The 19,832-nt window shown below is 54.3% G+C and overlaps 2 protein-coding genes across 3 annotated transcripts; one reads left to right on the top strand and one right to left on the bottom strand.

The window, feature by feature from the left end:
- The first annotated feature begins 42 nt into the window (after positions 1-42).
- Positions 43-15,632, top strand: GYS1 (glycogen synthase 1). Of its 2 annotated transcripts, XM_025849643.2 has the most exons (16): positions 48-395; positions 1,896-2,077; positions 4,130-4,321; positions 5,208-5,393; positions 5,620-5,764; positions 6,371-6,488; positions 6,795-6,915; positions 7,186-7,292; positions 8,588-8,647; positions 8,740-8,818; positions 10,445-10,558; positions 10,837-10,963; positions 13,040-13,135; positions 13,294-13,457; positions 13,908-13,988; positions 14,145-15,632. In XM_025849643.2, the coding sequence occupies exons 1-16, from the start codon at positions 278-280 to the stop codon at positions 14,466-14,468; spliced, it is 2,214 nt and encodes a 737-aa protein (XP_025705428.1). In that variant the 5' UTR covers positions 48-277; the 3' UTR covers positions 14,469-15,632. The 2 variants fall into 2 exon arrangements, with proteins under 2 accessions (XP_073742774.1, XP_025705428.1); XM_073886673.1 differs by lacking the exon at positions 4,130-4,321 and having other exon boundaries at positions 43-395.
- A 1,506-nt stretch (positions 15,633-17,138) lies between these two features.
- On the bottom strand, positions 17,139-18,619 carry FTL (ferritin light chain). Its single transcript, XM_025849828.2, has 4 exons — positions 18,300-18,619; positions 17,983-18,129; positions 17,573-17,698; positions 17,139-17,456 (listed from the first exon to the last, which is right to left on the bottom strand). Exons 1-4 carry the CDS (start codon positions 18,399-18,401, stop codon positions 17,304-17,306), a joined length of 528 nt encoding a protein of 175 aa, XP_025705613.1. The 5' UTR covers positions 18,402-18,619; the 3' UTR covers positions 17,139-17,303.
- Positions 18,620-19,832: the final 1,213 nt, after the last annotated feature.

A 19,832-nucleotide genomic window follows, 5' to 3' on the forward strand; every position in this document is an offset into this window, starting at 1 on the left:
CACAGGCCAATGGCTCTGGTCGGGGGGCGGGCCCCACCTCCGGGCGGCCGCAAGATTTCACTGCAGGGGCCCCACCAGGCTCAGAGACGCCGCGGCCGCCTCCTGCGTAGGGCCTGGCCCTCCCTTGGCGGGGGTGCGGTCGTGCAATAGGAAGCCAGGGCGTTGCAAGCTTCCCGTTGGGCACTAGCTACCTGGCCCCGCTCCTTGCCCTTTGCATTCCCCAGACACCTCTGGAGCCCCCTCCTGTGGCCCCTGGAGCCCCCTTCACGCGTCGGCCATGCCTCTAAGTCGCACTTTGTCCATGTCCTCCCTGCCGGGACTGGAGGATTGGGAGAATGAATTCGACCTGGAGAACACAGTGCTCTTCGAGGTGGCCTGGGAGGTGGCCAACAAGGGTGAGCACGCCGGGCGGTGGGTCGCGGACGAGGAGGGCAGTCGGGGATGGGAGCCGGCACTCTTGAGTAATACGGGGACAGGACTACATAGCGTGACTCTTGGGTTCTGGCCAAGGAGCCTATGACTTCTGTGTCCTTGGGGAGGGGCCGAGGTATATCTCCGGGACCCTGGCGGGGGGGGGAGGGGGATGAGCCGCCTCACTGTTAAAAGGAAAAGAGGCTGGAAGTCCAGTTGCTGGGTCCTAGGGAAGAGGGAGCTAAAATGAAAGATTCCTAGCCCCTGGAGGGAGGTTTCTGAGAGACCAGTGAACCTGGGTCCTGAACAGGGGAGGAGATGGGGGGTGGGGGTTGGCACTTCCTAGTGCCAACCTGGGAAGTGGCTGAGTTTCAGATCCGCGGCCCTGGGGGAAGAGTCTGGGGATATAACTCCAGATTTGGTAGAGAGCCAACTGGGAGAGAGGATGCATGAGTTGTGGGGGCAGAATTTGGGCGCTGGCCACTTGAGAGTAAAGATGGGAGGGGCTGCAGACTCTAATTCTTAGATCTTTGGGTCAGAGAGAGTTGGGGTCTGAATGCCTAGGCTCTGAAGGGAGCCAAGGGTGTGAGCTATAGGTTTCTAAGAGTAGGGGAGCCTGGGGCCTCAGACACATGCGTACTGGAATGAGGGAAGGCTGGGAAGTCCTAAGTTGGTCAGGGGCTGGGCCCAAGGATGGGAGGGGCTGGGGGCCTAGATTCCTGTGTCCCAGGCCCTGAAGGGCCTAAAGTTCTGGGTTTGGAAAACCAGCTGGGGCTGGAGGGAGCTAGGGTTTTGCTTTGCTGAGTCTTGGGAGAGAATGGGACCGGGTCTTACACCATGGCAGGCAGCCCTCAAACTGGGAGCCATGTATCACCAGGGCCCAGGCTCCAGTAGGTAAGAAGGCTGAGAGCCCAGACTCCTGGGTCTGGAATGAAGTCATGGGAGGAGCAGGGCCCTGCCTGTGTGTCCCCAACTGGGGAAAGGAGACTGGGGGACAGTTCAGCAGAGCCCCTGGGGGGGCACCGAATGACAATTCAGCCTTCTCTTAGGCAACCGTGGGAATCTGAATAGGGCCATGAAGAGAGATTCTCCCCTACTGTGACCTAGAGCCTGACTAAGAATTTAAACCCAGCTTCCTGTAAGCTGGGAACTCGGGAATCTGGGTCCTGCTAATCCTTGTCAGCTTTTCTCATCCTTGGGACCCCAGTCCCTAATTCCCTCAGACCCAGAGCCCAGGTCCCTAGCCCTTTCCTATCTGACTTAGAAGTTTAGCCTGAGCCCCATTCTCCCTTAGACCCAGGAGTACTGCCCTCGAACTCCTATCCTGACTTTCCTCTGACTGAGAAGTATGGGCTTCCAGGCCCCTCCTCCCTCTAAGCCAGAAGTCCAGGGCCCCAGCATGCTCCCATGCTCCCCACCCCCAGCCCAGGTCCCAGACCTGTGGACCTCGGCTGGGGCCTGCCCTCACACACTTGGGCCCACAGTGGGAGGCATCTACACGGTGCTGCAGACGAAGGCGAAGGTGACAGGGGATGAGTGGGGTGACAACTACTACCTGGTGGGACCTTACACGGAGCAGGGGGTGAGGACCCAGGTGGAACTGCTCGAGCCCCCAACCCCGGCCCTGAAGAAGACACTGGACTCCATGAACAGCAAAGGCTGCAAGGTAGGACATGGCCTGGCTGAGGGTAGGGAGGTGGGTGCCCAGAGTGAGGGTGGGAGCAGCAGACGGAGAAGGGATGGTGGGGAATGGGGGGGATAGCCCCCTGGGGAAAGAGAGGCATGTACAGAGACACAGGATGACCCAGTACGTTCTCAAGCAGACACAGAGGAGGCAAGATTAACAGACACTCAGACAGATGCAGGACCCCATGAAATGGGTGGGTGAGCCCCAAGCTATAAGACATTGGTGAATGGACAGACAGACAGCAGGTACAAGATAGACCGAGAGATGGTTCCTAGAGGCCAGGATCGTCAGACCCACAGAGAGAAAAAGAGCTAGATAGAAAGACAGCCAGCAAGATAGAGCCCAGGGCAGGTGGGCTTGGGGTGAGGCAGGAGTTGCCAGAGTAGGGGTTCCGGAGCCTGAAGTTCAAAGTCACCTTCTCCACTCTCTGCCTCTGTGACCTTGGCTAATAAACCTGCTGATGGCATCTACCTTGTATGGTTTTTGGGAGGATGCAGTACTTAATAAAGTCTTCAGCTCAGTTCCTGGCTTCAGTTAGTACTGTGTATGAGCTACTGTGATCATGGCTGTCATCGTCATCATCATCATTACTATAAACAGCCAAGCTTGCAATGAGGTGGACGGGCAGACCAAGGGAGAGAGACGGATAGAGAGAGATTGAGTGTCCCCAAAGATGATGATAGGCCCAGGGGCTAGAGCCATAGGGAGAGAGAAGAAGAAAAACAGCCTGATGTTTCAGGGAGAAGGACCCAGAAGGGAGAGGAAGATGGAGTGCCAATGAAGAGAAGAGAGCTAGGCGAGCAGACCCGGGGTGGGGGTAGGGGGAGAGGGGCAGAGATTCAGAGGGGCAGAGCCAGGAATTAAAGATAGGAGGAGAGATCTCATCCCAGGGCTCCGGATGAGGACCGAAGGATGAGCACAGATTGATGATTGCTGCCGGCAGAGGTGACCATGAAGTAGCAGGCCTCAACCTCATGACAGGTTGGGGTCTGGGAGGGAGGAAGTACAGTGGTAGCTGTATTCATTCACAGCCTCTGGCTTGGGGTGGGGTCTGGAGTCCAGGTAGGCCCAGCCGTGTCCCTAAGGAGCCCTAGGACAGCCCAGCCCTACCCCGTGGCAGCTGCTCCCCACGTGCTGGGGGCCTAAGAATAGCCCCCCTCCCCCCCAGCAAAAGGGCAGACCACAGCTGGGAGGGGGAGGGGCAGGGCATCACAGTCAGGCTCCCCGGGGCTGGGAAAAGCCAGGTCCAGGAGGCATAGGACTGCTCGCTGCCTGCATAGGGCCATGGCAGCAGGCCCAGAACCCGAAGCTGTCATCTCGGGAGGAAAGCAGTCACCGACCAGAGGAACGTGGCAGATGCAGAATGAAATGTGCCAGCGAGGTTTAGAGATGGGGCCGTGGGTAGAAAAATGCGGCCCCTGGGGAAGGAAAAAGGGCAGCCGGTGTTGGAAAGGGTGGCTGCAGAGTACAAAACGGGCCTCAGGGCAGGGCAAGGAGGCAGCAGGTGACAAACTTATGGTGAAAGGGTCAGACGCCAGGTAGCGGGTGTGGAAGAAATAGGGCGGGGAGAACAGGAAAAGAAGCATCCAGTGGAAGGAATTTGCAGCAGAAGGAAAAGATCATGGGAGAAAGCAACACGAGGGTCGGCAAGAGAGAAGTGGCAGCCAACATGGGAACAAGGCGGCAGGTTGGAGACATCATAAGGGTGGGGAAACAAGGCAGTGGAGGCGCAGAGGACATGTCAAATGCGTGGTTAGAGGTAGAGGAAGGAGGCAGTGGGGAGGAGCAGGGTAGTGGTTATAGAAACTGAGCAAGGAACAGGGTAAATATAACTGATGGAAAAAGATCGTGGTGGGAATACCTAACAGCACATAGAGAAATAAGGCAGCGGGTGAGAAGTTAGCAGCAGATACAGAAAGAGGGTGGAAGAACCAGGTTGGGAAGGCAGCTGCCTGTGGCCAGGAGAGCCCCAGGTGCTGAGCCCAGAGACGTGTGGCCACAGCCCTGAGCCTTCCCGCGGGGGCCCCACAGGTGTATTTTGGTCGCTGGCTGATCGAGGGGGGCCCCCTGGTGGTGCTCCTGGACGTGGGGGCCTCAGCCTGGGCCCTGGAGCGCTGGAAGGGGGAGCTCTGGGACACCTGCAACATCGGGGTGCCCTGGTACGACCGTGAGGCCAACGACGCTGTCCTTTTTGGCTTCCTCACCACCTGGTTCCTGGGTGAGGTAGGCCCCATTGCCCGTCTCCATGTCACTCCTTCCAATCCTGGCCCCAAACTGCATTGGTCATCAGCCCCTGGCCAGGGGGTGGCTGGGTGGGGGCCAGGGACTGACTGCCTTCTCCCAGGGCATTCTGGGAGCTGTCGGTCCTTTTCCAAGCGTGAGCTCTGAACTTTGGGAACATGGACATCCAGGGACCCAGACTCTTGTTTTCCTCAGAGACTCAAACTCCCAACCCCAACATCATTCACTCTAATCTCCCAAGTGTAAGATTTTTGAGCCATTAGCTTTTGGGGGTGCTGGCCTGGCTGGAGGGTTTGTGCCAGGGAATTCTGGGAGTTGTAGTTCTCTATTCTGAGAGTGGCTGGACTTAGCTCTGAGATGGGACCCTGGATGTTTGGGGACCTCCAGCCTATATGAGAACCAGGAATCCTGGTTCTGACCCCCCTTCAGCTTTTAAAAGGCTCAGGAAACTTCTCCTGCCGCAGGGAAAACAGTCTAGGAACTGGCTACTCCTAGGGCATTCTGGGAGTTGTAGTCCTTTAGCCAGTATTGGGTACTGTTCTACTCTTGATTGAGATAAAGAGTCTCCAAGAATTACATGCAGGACCTGGGGACGCTTTCCAATTCAGCCCTGCTGGGACTTAGAAGACTGGCCAAAAAAACCCCACCAAAACTCCAGCTCCCATCAGCTTTTGGGGATGGGGTCAGCTGGTCTGGCCGTCTCAAGGATTTATAGTTCCTTATTCTAAGGGGATGGCAGTGGGTGACCATCCATTCTGTGCAGGAGTGGTGATAGCTCTCCCCTGCTTCCTCATCCACCTTGGGGGATTGTCGATTGCCTACACGACACATATGGAGACATGGTGGCGCTGTTCCTGTTGCCCCATAGTTCCTGGCCCAGAACGAGGAGAAGCCACATGTGGTTGCACACTTCCACGAGTGGTTGGCGGGCATTGGACTCTGCCTCTGCCGGGCCCGGCGGCTGCCTGTAGCTACAATCTTCACCACCCATGCCACGCTCCTGGGACGATACCTGTGTGCAGGTGCCGTGGACTTCTACAACAACCTGGAGAATGTGAGCCGGGAATGTGGCCCAGAGGGGCTCCGAGTGTTTCAGGACAGCCCAGGGGGTCAAGCTTCCTTTTCTCCCATGACCCAGGAGTCCAAGTCCTCAGCCCCCTCCTCCCTCACACCCAGGAGGTGTTCAGTTTCCAGCCCCAACCACCCCCAGGACCCTGGAGTCTAGACCTCCAGTCTTCTCCCCAGTTCTTCCACCCTGACTGCCCTCCCTTCCCACCCAGTTCAATGTGGACAAGGAAGCAGGTGAGAGGCAAATCTATCACCGCTACTGCATGGAGCGGGCAGCAGCCCACTGCGCTCACGTCTTTACTACTGTGTCCCAGATCACTGCCATCGAGGCTCAGCACCTACTCAAGAGGAAACCAGGTAGGGTATAGGCTGGGGTCCCTAGACATGAATGAGGTAGTCTGTGCTAAGGCCTAGACTAGTTTTTTTAACTATAGAGAGCAAAGAACTACACCTCCCAGAAGACCCTAAGTTGGTGACCTGAATATGAAGCTGCCTGGCTGTACGCCCTAGAGACTAATGGGAGGTGTCGTTTCTTTGACATTAATTTCAAAATGGTAAAGTTATTTTATTGGCTAATGTAGATTTCGGTCTTCTGGAAGTGAACAGAGTTTCACTGGGTTTTGATTTTGAGAAGAGCAGCGTTGGAACCAGTTATTCTAACCGAGTTATGGTACCCATTCTCAATGGGTGTATTGTGAGAACTACAACTCCCAGAGGCCCCAAGGTGGATCATTTCCCTATGGGGTTAGCCATTTGCAGGGGCTGCTGGGATTTATAGCTGTGCTTGTGAACAGAAGCAGGTAACTTTGGGCAAGAAGGCATCCGGGTGGCAGGGCATCTGGAGCTTCTAAAGCAAAGACATTGTTCAAGGAAAGGAGTCTTTCCTTTGTTTATTCATTCAGGCACACTGATCTGAATGAATAAATGAAGATCTGAAATGTGGACCTTCTCCCTCAACCCCAGATATCGTGACCCCCAATGGGCTGAATGTGAAGAAGTTCTCCGCCATGCATGAGTTCCAGAATCTCCATGCTCAGAGCAAAGCTCGAATCCAGGAGTTTGTGCGGGGCCATTTTTATGGGTACGTGGACCAGATACCTAGGTCTTGAGAGAGGAGGGGGTTGGGAGCCCATGTCCTGAGTGTAAGAGACAGAATAGCTGGTGGCTCAGCCTCTTGAGCTCCTGAACCCCAGAACAATGGCTGAGTATTGAGGAATCAATCCCCATCCAAGGAAAGAAGAACCACAATTTCCTAGGAGTCCCCATGGTGCCTCTGCTCTGGCTAAGCTGTTCTTTGCCCCTGTGGCTGCTGGGGTTTGTAGTTTCAAGGCCAGGGCTACAGGGTCCCCACCCTTGGCTTCACCCTGCCTTATTATGGCTTTTTTAGGCACCTGGACTTCAACTTGGACAAGACCTTGTATTTCTTTATCGCCGGCCGCTACGAGTTCTCTAACAAGGGGGCCGACGTCTTCCTAGAGGCCTTGGCCCGGCTCAACTATCTGCTCAGAGTAAGGCCCGGGCTGTCTGTGAGGACACGAAAAGAGGCCGAGGAAATCAGGACATAAGTGGGGGGGGGGGATACCCATGTGTGTGAATGGGGAAGTGTCGAGACCCAGACAGCAGACCGGAGTCCCCATGGGGATGGTAACTTCAATTCTCCTTGACAGGAAGAGGCATAGTGGGGCCATGGTGGTCTTGATGGGCGGAAAAGGGTAGGTGGCCTCAAGGGGTGATTCTGACCCCCCTCCCCCCAACCCCACGCCTTTTCCTCTGCCCAGGTAAACGGCAGTGAGCAGACAGTGGTCGCCTTCTTCATCATGCCAGCTCGGACCAACAATTTCAACGTGGAAACCCTCAAGGGCCAGGCTGTGCGCAAGCAGCTCTGGTCAGCAGCCCTGGGCCCGGGAGCCCTGCCATTCCCACTTCCAGCTTTGTGCTTCGGGAGGCTCAGTTTTGTTCTCTGGAACACAAGCAACTCGCCCCACCAATTCCTAGGGAAGTAGCTTGCTTGAGAGGCCTCCAGTTCAGGGGTAGTAAGGAGTTGCAGGCAGGACAAGTGTGACCGTACAACCAGGGCTCTGGCGAGGTCCGCCTTGTGCCACTTGGGACTTTGGGCAAATAATTTCGCCCCTCCAAGCCTCAGTTTCCTCAAATGCAAAACCCATTCATCAGCCAGCAGATATTCATTGAGCACCTACCATGTACCAGGCACTGTTCCAGGCCTTGGGGACAAGAGAAGATCCCTGCCCTCGCCACTGAGCTCACATTCTTAGAAAGTTCTACAGAAAGTGCTCTGGGGCGCCTGGCTGGCTCAGTCAGTAGAACATGTGACTCTTGATCTTGGGGTTGTGAGTTCAAGCCCCATGTCAGGGGTAGAGATTACTTAAAAATAAAATCTTTTGAAAAGTGCTCTGGCAAGAAAATAAAGCAGGACTGGAATATGAGACAGGACATGGAGTTGTCAGGAGAGGCCACACTGAGAAAGTGCCATTGGATAGAGCCCAACAGAGGAAGTGAGTGAGGGAGCCCTGTGTATATCTGGGGAATAGCATTTCAGGCAGAGGGACAGCAGATGCAAAGGCCCTGGGGTGTGTTTGAGAAACCACAAGGAGACCAGTGGGGCTGGAGCAGTGTGCTGTAGGGAGATGGGGTAGAAAATGAGGCCCGAGCTATGAGATGATTATGAGCCAAGGAATGTCAAGGAAGCTGTAGAGTGCCACTAATTGCTAGCTTCCCTCATATACCTCAAGTTTCCTCTCTCAGAACACAATTTTCCCTTTTTATAAAATGGTGCTTAGCATTGCCACTGTCAGGACTAGTGCAATTCCTAAAAATAGCTGACATTTCTGGAAGGCTAGCCGTGTGCCAGGCACTGTGCACTTTTTGTCATGACTTCATCAAGTTTTCACTGCAAAGCTATGAGGTTGGTTCTATTTTTATCCCTGTCTAACAGATGAGTCACTGAAGTCAGAGAGGGAAGGCCACCTGTCCCTGGCCACACAGCTGATGCAAGGCACAAGGGATTTGAGCCTTCCAGGGCCTGTTTGCCAGCTCCCCATCCTCCAGCTCAGAATTCCCAGGGCCTCTCTGCTCAGACCTCGGTTTTCCAGCTGCCCCACAAACCTAACAACATATGGCAGCTGGTATGTGTATATGATGCTGTGGCTTTGCTTCTTCTAGGGATACGGCCAACACCGTGAAAGAGAAGTTTGGAAGGAAGCTTTACGAGTCCTTGCTGGTGTGAGTGTCCCACCCCCAGCCCTGCATCCTCCTGGGCCCTAATTGCTCTCCTCGCCCCTGATTCCCAGACGCATAACCTGCTCACCTTGCAGGGGGAGCCTCCCGGACATGAACAAGATGCTGGATAAGGAGGACTTCACCATGATGAAGAGAGCCATCTTTGCTACGCAGGTATGATTGGGAACCCTCAACCTAGAGCTGGCAGCCCTTTTCAGGGAATCAATTCTCAAGTCCACCGAAGGTGTGAACTGACTGGTAGACATTCAGTTTCCTGAGGGCAGCCTGTTTTCCCATGGCTTATCCTGCTACACGGGCTGCTGGGAATTGAAGTTTCTTTCTTTCTTTTTTCTTTTCTTTTATTTTTTTCTTTCTTCCTTTCTTTCTTTCTTTCTTTCTTTCTTTCTTTCTTTCTTTCTTTCTTTCTTTCTTTCTTTCTTTTTCTTTCTTTCTTTCTTCTTCCTTCCTTCTTTCTTTTTTTTTCTCTTTCTTTCTTCTTTTCTTCCTTTCCTTCTTTCCTTCTTTTCTTTCTTTCTTTCTCTTTTGTTTGTTTTTTGTTTTTCTTTGAGTTGTAATTTCCTTGAGTCTCTGGGGTCAAAGGACAAAAGGTGAAAGGAAACTTTAGGAAGCCAACCAAGCCACAAAAGGAGAACAAGTCCCTGCCATCTCTGGGTCTTGCTGCAAACTAGCTGCATACTCATTAGAGCCAGAAGGTCTGCTAAGACACTTGTCATTACCAGAAGAACACTGGAAACTCTCAGCAGCCCCTGCTTTTCTTATCCCACTGGCTGTGTCTTAGTTCCCAAACATTCCTGGAAGTTGTAGCTTCTTTAGATTCCTGAGGTTAATGCAGTTAGGCAGATGGGAAACCATAGAGGAACGTGGTAAGAACAGAATGAGAACTACAACTCCCAGCGTCTTCCCTAGCCCCAGAGGCTTCTGAGAGGTAGAGTTCTTTTCTTCTCTGGAGTCAAGAATCTTTCGTACCTGTGGTCAGGGTTGGTGAGCCATTTCCTGGGGAGTGGAAACCTAGATAATCCAGGATGCACAAATATGGTGTGATGTGCTTTTGGCCAAACTACAATTTCTGGTAGTCCCTAAGGCAGTCTCCCTGAGGATGTATCTGCCATGGGGCTGCTGGGAGTTGTAGTTTCTTGGAGCCCCTGGAGGGCAGCTGAAGGTGAGCGGAACTTTTCATGAGATGGAAGAGGTGCCAATAACTATCTGTCCCAGCACATGGGAGTTCCTCGATCTGGCCTCTTCCAGTGGCTCTTGGGAATTGTGGTTTCTTTGGGCCTTGGTTGGGAGTGGAGATGGAAGGAATTATAGGATGGAGAGTAAAGAACTTGGAGAGAAAGCGAGCCAGGATTTTCATAAGAAAACTACAACTAAGGGCACTTGGGTGGCTCGGTCAGTTGAGCATCCAACTCTTGATTTCGGCTCAGGTCATGATCTCAGGGTTGTGAACTCAAGCCCTGCATTGGGCTCCGTGCTGGGCATGGAGCCTGCTTGAGATTCTCTCTCTCTCTCTTTCCCTCTCCCTCCCATCTCTCTCTCTCTCTCTCTCTCAAAACAAACCAACAAAACCAAAACAAAAAACCTGCAACTTCCAGCAGCCCCTGAAGCTTGCTACCATATTGGCAAAGTCTCTGCCCCATTGATTACAACTCCTAATCTCTTGGGCTTGTGGTTCCCACAACCTGGTGGGAACTGTGGTCTCCCCAGGGTTAGCATGGCTCATAGGGAACTAAGGAGCCCCCGTCCCTTCTCTGACCCCCATCCCACTTGTGGCCCCTACAGCGGCAGTCTTTCCCCCCTGTGTGCACCCACAACATGCTGGATGACTCCTCGGACCCTATCCTGACCACCATCCGCCGAATTGGGCTCTTCAATAGTAGTGCTGACAGGGTCAAGGTGAGGGCAATGGTCAGGGAGGGTTAAGCATGGTGGGGTGGGGTGGGGGTAGGGGGAGCCTGGGCCTCACATCCCCCCTTTCCCCTAGTTTATCAAAGGATTGCTGTGTTTAGAAAGTATCTTAGCTCTTTAAGCAGGCCGACTTCGATTCAAATCTTTGTCCTCCCATTGATTTGGGTGACTTTAGACAAATCTTTCACCCTCTCTGGGCCACTCCGGGATCCCAGGGAGTAGCTAAATGAGGCACTTGGGCTGAACTCTTCTTTTCTCATGGCTAGGTGATTTTCCATCCAGAGTTCCTCTCCTCCACCAGCCCTCTGCTCCCCGTGGATTATGAGGAATTTGTCCGTGGCTGCCATCTTGGGGTCTTCCCCTCCTACTATGAGCCTTGGGGCTACACGCCGGGTGAGTGCAGCACGGCGGTGGGCTTCAGGTCTGATCAGGCATGATCGATCGAGGCACTTGCCCTACTCTGTGCCCTAAGCTCTCCAATGCAAAACAGGGATGATGTCAACAGTCTGTTTCGCTACAGAATGTGTTTTTGTGACACAGTAGCCCATGTGATGCATAATTAGAGGTCACATGTGATTCCCCCATTGGCTGATATTTGGCCCCTCAAATAATAACAGCTGAATGCATAGTTCACTCACACGACAGAATGTGGCCAAGGCTCCCTGAGATGTCCCCAGGGCCCATCTGCTCCACCTTCCTCTTTTAGGAAGGGGTTGGTTGGCTCCCTTTAGAGACACAGACTCCAACTTGGACCTTATTTGCAGTTCTCCCTCATTTAGGGACATTCTGCTGTGGCCCCAAACTCAACCCTATCTCACACACTTTTCAATCAAGCTACCTTCATGTTTTTCAGGCTAAGAAAATAACACATTTGCTGTAGTTTTTCTTAATTTTGAGTAATTTAACAAATCTCTTAGGGCGCCTGGGTGGCTCAGATGGTTAAGCATCTGCCTTCGGCTCAGGTCATGATCCCAGGGTCCTGGGATCAAGTCCCGCATTGGGCTCCCTGCTCCTTGGGAGCCTGCTTCTCCCTCTGCTTCTCTCTCTCTCTCTCTCTCTCTCTCCCCCTCTGTCTCTCATGAATAAATAAATAAAATCTTTAAAAAAAAAATCTCCTAAACCGTGCTTGCATGATAATTAGGATGATGATTTTCCCAGTTTTATTTCTGTCATGGTTACAGTGATGCCGAGGTTCTGTGTGCTTGGCCCCAACCCTGTTTTTCCCCATAAGCCCTGTTATGTCTGAAGCCTGCGTTTGCAGGTTACGCGGGTTTTTAGGAACACTTAACATTTGAATTATAATAAACTGCTTGAAGCATTTCTCAGGCTTGTTTAGGATATTAAACAAGGCAGAATGAGAGCCCTTCTTTTACCCTCCAAGCTGGGGCGCCTGGATGGCTCAGTTAAGTGACTGACTCTTGGTTCCAGCTCAGGCCCTGATCTCAGGCTCTGTGCCTAGTGCAGAGTCTGTATGGGACTCTTTCTCCCTCTCCCACTGCCCCCCCCCCAAACGTGCTGTGTCTCTCTCTCTCAAATAAATAAATCTTTAAAAAAAAAGTAGACCGAATCTATGATTAACCAGCCCACTCTGTCTAGCACAAGAAAATATCTTACAGGTTGTGAGGACTAAGTAAAATGGTAGACATGGGAACAGAGTCCATACTTAATAATTTAGCATCCTATTGCCGAACTCTAGACTCTTCCTCATCCTGAAGCCTTGGGACAAATAAATTCCCTTTTCCGAGCCTCCTAGCTTCCCCTCTGAGAAACAGACTATGATAGGGGCACCTGGGTGGCTCAGTCGATTAAGCATCTGCCTTTGGCTTGGCTCATGGTCCCAGAGTCCCAGGGTCCTAGGATCGAACCCTCCATCCAGCTCCTTGCTCAGTGGGGGGCCTGCTTCTTCCTCTCTCTCTGCTGCTCTCCCTACTCATTCTCTCTCAAATAAATAAATAAATAATCTCAGGGGCGCCTGGGTGGCTCAGTCCTTAAGCGTCTGCCTTCGGCTGGGGTCTTGATCCCGGGCTCCTGGGATCGAGCCGCACATCGGGCTCCCTGCTTAGCGGGGAGCCTGCTTCTCCCTCTCCCACTGCCCCTGCTTATGTTCCCTCTCTCGCTGTCATACTTGACAGAGAGAGGGAGAGAGAGACAGCCCGCTGAGCAGGGAGCCTGATGCGGGGTTCGATCCCAGGATCCCAGGACCAAGACCCGAACCGAAGGCAGACGCCTAATGACTGAGCCACCCAGGCACCCCTAAATAAATAAAATCTTAAAAAAATATAAAAAGTCTTAAAAACAAACAAACAGAACATTAAAAAAAAGGAAGAAACAGACCGATAGTCTAATGTGCAGCTTGGTTTTGTGGGCTCAGTGATTTGCTTAAGGTGTCAGTAGAGGGCGCTGTTGGGGCTTTTATTGCGATTTAAGAGGCTGCAAAGAGTGGACCTTCCTCCTCTCGCCTTCCTGCAGCTGAGTGCACGGTTATGGGCATCCCCAGTATCTCCACCAACCTCTCCGGCTTCGGCTGCTTCATGGAGGAACACATTGCAGACCCCTCAGCTTACGGTCGGTGCCCAGACTGAGAGCCGAGACTCTTGGATCCAGGGGGAAGAAGGGGTGGGCTCCTGGTCCCGGGGGGAGGAGGAGTCCTGGCGCCAGAGAGTCCCTGGAAGAATGAAGGTTTCCTTGGTCTCATTTCTGGGCCCCCGTCGTGGCCCCCACAGGCATCTACATTCTGGACCGTCGGTTCCGCAGTCTGGATGATTCCTGCTCGCAGCTCACCTCCTTCCTCTACAGCTTCTGCCAGCAGAGCCGGCGGCAGCGCATCATCCAGCGAAACCGCACGGAGCGCCTCTCAGACCTTCTGGACTGGAAATACCTAGGCCGGGTATGACTCCCTCCCACGTCCTCTGCTGGTGAATCGGCCGCTTCCGGCTCTGGGTCTCTCATTCCTCAGCCTCCAAGGCTGCCGCGGGAGGCAGCCTCCTTCCGCCTGTAACAGTCGCTGTCCCTTTAAGAAATTAACCAGCTTTTGCAGGTAGACCACATTGGTGGCAATTACCTTCCTCGCATAAGTGTATAGCGAAAGAGGTAACCTACTTAAGAATTATGCCCCTGTTAATGAGGTGTGGCTCAGAGACAGTCCGTTCACAGCTTTGCTTATCTACTTAAGGAGTGGAGCCAGAAAGATGGATAATTGGCGTAGGGGCCAACTGGAACGTGCCGGAGTGTGCTCATTTGCATAGAGAGTGTGGCTAGGGTCCGCCTCCTTCTATCTCTGCCGGGGGCGGGGCCTGGCTCGCGTTCCCTGACGCCCCCTCCCTTTCTTTCCCCCAAGTACTACATGTCTGCACGCCACATGGCGCTGGCCAAGGCCTTTCCGGAACACTTCACCTATGAGCCCCACGAGGCTGACGCGGTGAGTGGACCCCGATCTCTGATGCGCCCGGAGCTAGAGGGCTGGGGTAGGGTCGCGTGCCTCCTGGAGTGGGAAGATCCGGGGGAGGGGGGAACCGTAGGAGGCCTCTGCTCATTCTGCGGTTTGTGCCCACCCCTCCCGCCCCCCGTAACGCAGACCCAGGGCTACCGCTACCCACGGCCGGCCTCAGTGCCACCATCGCCCTCGCTGTCGCGACACTCAAGCCCGCACCAGAGTGAGGATGAGGAGGAGCCCCGGGATGGGCCGCCTGACGTAGACGGGGAGCGCTACGACGAGGACGAGGAGGCAGCCAAGGACCGGCGCAACATCCGCGCCCCCGAGTGGCCGCGCCGCGCCTCCTGCGCCTCTTCCACCGGCGGGAGCAAGCGCAGCTCGGTGGACACGGCGCCCTCCAGCTCGCTCAGCACTCCCAGCGAGCCCCTCAGCCCTGCCAGCTCCCTGGGCGAGGAGCGCAACTAAGTCCTCTGCCCCACACTCCCGGCCCATCCTGCCGCCCTCGTCCAGAGGATGGATGCAGAAAGGCGCTGTTCCGAAACTCCACTCCAGATCCCGAACCCTCCTGGGGGTCCACAGCCCCGCCCCCTCCGCCATACACTCCAGCCTCTCTAGCTCCCCTCTCGGAATCCCCAACACTCCAGAATCCACAACGCCGTGCCTTTCCTGGGTTCCAGAATGCATAATATGCGCCCTGGAGTCCTTCAGGCCTGGCCCCCGGGCACCAGGGGCTAGGAACCTGCCATTTCCCTGCCATGGTGCCAGAGGTTTTAGGAAGCCCGGTCTGTTGCTTTCCGGGCGGGGGCTCCTAGAGCCCTTTGTGGCTTGCTAATTTTATAGCCCACAAACCAATCCACGCTCAGGGCTGGCCCAAGGGCCAGCAAGCCCTGGAAACCATGTGGTTTCCCTGCTAATGGGACAATCAAGTCCAAAGCTGGGGCACTTTCAGGGACTTAACTGAATGCAGAAGGTCCTCCATTTCAACTCCAGAACTCAGGCTCCAGACCAGGGCACTCCCCTGTTTACTCTGATCTGGCTCTTCCTGGTGTGTCTGGTTCTGCCTGGAGGGCCCCTCCACCCCTGCTCTCCTCTTTCTCCTTACTTTGGCCAATGGGGTGGTGGTGGTGCAGAACCACTTGGCTTCTCATTCCTGTTGGAGAATATGCAGTCTTGGTCTAGATGCCTCTCTGGCCTTTTCTGAACCAGACCTTTGTCCTCTTCCCTGAGTCTGAGCTCTCCTCCCTACCTTGAGATTCCTGTTCCCTCCAGGGAATCCCCCTGCTGCGGACAGAATTGGCTGTCTACCCCAGCCCCAAGCCCCAAGCCCTAGGCCCACCACGAAACACTGGGTTCTAGGTCCCGGCTGCTGGATCTAGAACCTTACCACTGTGCTGCTTCCTGGTCCCTTTCCCCTGGTCTAGAACTGAACCCACTAGGTTCTAGAACTTTCATATTTACCTCCAGGCTCTTCCATCCTTAAGCTGTGCCCTGCCCCCAGCTTTGGTGAAAGGGAGGGGCCCTTCATGTGTGCTGTGTCTGATGCACTTGGTTTGCAGTTGGGGGGGGGGGCAGAATGGGGTGTGATTGATGTGTGTCCAGAGATGAAAAAAATACATCTATATTTAAGAATCTCAGGTTTGGTCCACTGTGAGGGCTTAAGGGGCCTCGCTCCCAGCCCCTGCCTCCTCTTGGCTTCTCTACCTCTTTACCTCCTTTATTCTCCGCCGCCCCGCCCTCCCTCCCCCTCCCCCCCGGCCCTGCCTGCCCACCCGAGTCCCTAATACCTTGTCTCATTCAGCTGTCTTGGAGAGACTTGGATTGCCCTTCTAGATTCTAGTTTTATTTCAAGGGAAGGCACCTCTGATTCGTTGGGACTTGCAGGCGGGCAAAAATTTGGCTCAAAGGGGCTGTGTCACTAGAAAAAAAAGACCCACGGGTAGCCACAAGCCCTGTGTGGCTATTTAAATGAACCAGATTCCTCAGTAGCACTAGCCACATCCAACTGCCCAGTAGTCACTGTGGCCACATAAGGGTCATAGCTACACAAGTGAACAGTGCAAATACAGAATATTTTATTTTTTTAAGATTTGATTTGAGAGAGAGAGAGGGCATGAGGGGGGGAGGGGCAGAGGGAGAAGCAGACTCCCTACTGCAGGGAGCCTGACATGAGTCTCGATCCCAGGACCCTAGGATCATGACCTGAGCCTTTGGCTTAACTGACTGAGCCACTCAGGCGCCCCCAGAATATTTTCATCATTGCAAAAAATTCTGTTGGACAGCACTAGCTTAGAACATGTTTCAAGGACACTGACCTCTGGACTTTAGCCCTACTGTCCCCTGAATGGCTCTATTTTCCAGGAAAAATCTGTTTTCAGTTCTAGTCTTCGCTAGGAGTGTACCTCCAAGCCAATCACGTTTCAGGGGAGTAGAAAACTGGATTTGTGTGTATGACCATTCTTCCTGTTAACTGTGTTGGTGGTGATGAACACACAGAAGCCCCCTCCCCTGCCAGAATCATGAGTGGCCACCAAAGTGTGGTGACAACAGCAGGTACTGAGTGTCCGAAAGAACAAGTGTCCAGGAGCCACTTCCTCTTAGATTCTTCAACCAAAACCAGAGATGGGGCAGGGTGTCAGAGTTCAGTCCCGTAGTTTGGATCCAGCAGCTGCCTGCTAGGCCTTCAGTTCCCACTTGGGAGAATTTAATCCCCGAGTTTCACATCCCGTTTCTGTTCTGTGCTCCAAATCCCTAGCTCAGCACCTCTTGCATTATCATGTGCTCCTGTTGCTTGACAACTGTTACTCATCAGATCCCGTTATCTGGTTACACTTTGTTATTTCCAACAGTGCCCGCTTCCAGCTACCAAGCCTAGGTCTTTTAGACTCTCCTTGGAGTCTAGGCTCTGCCCTGTAGGAAAGACAGTTAACAGCCCAGCCAAGCAGAGAAGCTGCTACTCCACCACCCTCCCACCCCTGGGTTAAGATTAGAGTTTAGAGTAACAGCCAAGTTGGGAGGTGGGGGCAACACCCGGCTCCCTGCCAGGGCAGTCCAACTATAGCCTTGTGAAAATAGATACCACCTCATTTCCCACACCATACACGCGAGCACAACAAAAACACACCCAAAACCACCAGCTGCTGCAAAAAGCTTTATTGTTTCCACTTGGTCCACGGCTTGGGCGAGGGCTCCAGGGTGGTTAAAAAGCTGCCTCGTGGCTGCAGGGAGAGGCTGAGGCACAAGCTCTGGCACCAGGGGGCTGTCAGAGGGGCCCCCTCAAAGGCTGCTGGTCTCCAGAGGCTCCTAGTCGTGCTTGAGAGTGAGCCTCTCGAAGAGATACTCGCCCAGTCCAGCCTGGGGGCCGGCCAGCCTGCGGAGGTTAGTCAGGTGGTCGCCCATCTTCTTGATGAGTTTCACCTCCTCATCTAGGAAGTGGTTCTCCAGGAAGTCACAGAGCTGAGTGCCAGAAGAGGAGAAAACGTTGCCACTTACCCATCCACAGTGTGACAGATGGGGAAATGAGGTTCAAAGGGAAATTTGCCCAACTAAGTGCGGAGGAAGGGAGTACTTACATGGGGGTCTGCGCGGGCAGAACCCAGGGCATGCAGATCCAAAAGGGCCTGGTTCAGGCTCTTCTCCAGAACCAGGGCAGCTTCCATGGCGTCCAGGGTTTTCCCCCACTCATCTTGGGACGGCTTCTGTACAGAGGACAGAGGGCTCAGGACTAGATAAATAGACCGCAAAAGCGTCTAAGAGCTTGCATCTATCGCGCCCAGGCTCCTACAACTACCCATCCCAGGAGACCCCGTTGCGGTGTGGACAGCTACGTCTTCGGGAAAGTGCGCGCGCCTCCATTTTGCGCCGCACGAGAGTGAACACAATCGTCCAGAAGCCCACGCGGGGCCTACACCGTTACGACCAAGGCGCTGGGCGCGCGCACGGACTACCGGGACCTGTAGTCCGCTGCCCGCACACTACTTACCTGGACGTCCTGGAAGAGGGCGCGGCCGCCACGCTGGTTTTGCATCTTCAAGAGACGCTCGGCGCCCTCGCGCTTCTCCTCAGCCAACTCGCGGAAGAAGTGGCCCACACCTTCCAGAGCCACATCGTCACGGTCGAAATAGAAGCCCTGCGGGAAGGGACGCGCGAAAAACAGTTTAGCGGGAAGAAAGGCCGGCCAGGAGCCCGGACTCCGCCCTCCGACTACCCTATGGGACAAAGGCGGCCAGCGCGTGCGCAGAGGGCCGGAGGTGCGCACTTGGGGGCAACTTAGGCGGGGGGCGTCCTGGGGACCCTCACCAGAGAGAGGTAGGTGTAGGAGGCCCGCAGATGCATGTTGACCAGGCGGTTGACGGCGGCCTCCACCTCGGTGGAATAATTCTGACGAATCTGGGAGCTCATGGTTGATTGGTGGTAAGGTAAGCTCGAAATTGGCTGTTGGCTGGTCCCGGAGGCAGCGGGTGGCCAAGAAGATGGCTCCCAAGGTTGCGACTGGAAAAGAGGTTGGAGAGTGGTCGTTGGCGGGTTGGAGGGGCGTCCCTGGGTCTGTTCCGTCCAAACACTGTTGAAGCAAGAATCAGATCCGCAGGACCGCCGGGCGCACTGCTAGAGGCCGTGGCCAAGGCGGCTTCTTTTATAGCGCGCGGGCCATCGGAGGTGGGGCGCTCAGGGAGAGCGATCGGCCAACCCGCGGTGCTGGAAGGCGGGGCTTAGGACCAGCTATTGACCAATCCGAGCTGATAGGAGTCCCAGACCCCCGCCCAGAAGCGGGGAAGTCACGCGCCAGTAGCGCGAGGTTGTTGTGAAATGGGGAAGCGGAGGTGGGGGGTGGGTTGCGGGGTGAAAGGGTCCTGGGGCTGATTCTGGGGCGTGGGGTTTGTGGGGGTCTCCCTGGTAGGTGGAAGGTTGATGGGGACACTGGGAGCCCTGGAAAATTATGACTCTGGAGCCTTGGGGTTGTCTCAGGAAAGTAGATTGGATTCTGGGCTTGTGTCTTAGAGCATGGACCTTTCTGGAGCCCTGGAGGTTTCTCAGAGGTGCGGAGACCTCCAGATGACTGGGGTTTGCTCTGGAAGATAAGGGGTCCCCGGATCATTAAGAAGTTTGGAAGGCGGTGCGGTGAGATATTTCTGGAATCTTGGGGATCTCTCTGATAGGTGGATTGAAAGGGGGGACCTGGAGCCCTGGGGTTCACTCAAGGATTGGGAATTTCTGTAGCACTAGAGCTCAGGTTGGAAGTCCTTATTTTCTGGGCTCTTACCCTGGGAGAGGGGTGGCGGTGTGTGTGTGTGTGTCTTTAGACTCATGAAGTGATCTTCAAGATTAAAAGGACAGTCCCTTGGTGGGTCCTCCTGCAACCCCCCCCCCCCAATAGGGGACTGGGCTATTTCTGGAAGCCTCGTAAGGGATTTTCTAAGAGGTAGGAAGTCTTTGGAGCCTTTGAAAGATTGGGCCATTTGGAATACCTTGGGGCTATTTCAGGGGCCTGTTTTTCTGGAAGCTGATATGCATAAGGTAAGGCTGAAATGACACTCAAGCTTTAGGGTCTCTCTCAGGCTGCTTTTCCTGGAGACTATTCTGAGGGCAGCCAGAGACTTGGAATTCTCTTTGGCTCTGAAGCAGTCCCTGCCTTGCTTAACACATGCTTCTTGAAGGTCCCAAAGAGAAGCCCTGGGTCCTGGGGAAACAAGGAGGGTCTGCGGACCTGTGGATGGGATGTGTCTTTAACCAGTGTACATTTTTTAAGTCTGTCAGTTGCAGGCTGGTGTCTGGGAAGCAGAGCTGGCTCAAACCAGGACTCTGCCCTCAAGGAACTCCCCGTCCTAGAGGGGG

The sequence above is a fragment of the Callorhinus ursinus genome, unplaced genomic scaffold (genome assembly GCF_003265705.2).
Source record: "Callorhinus ursinus isolate GAN/ISIS: 27379988/994484 unplaced genomic scaffold, GSC_fseal_2.0 scaffold71, whole genome shotgun sequence".
In the NCBI taxonomy this organism is placed as follows: domain Eukaryota; kingdom Metazoa; phylum Chordata; class Mammalia; order Carnivora; family Otariidae; genus Callorhinus; species Callorhinus ursinus.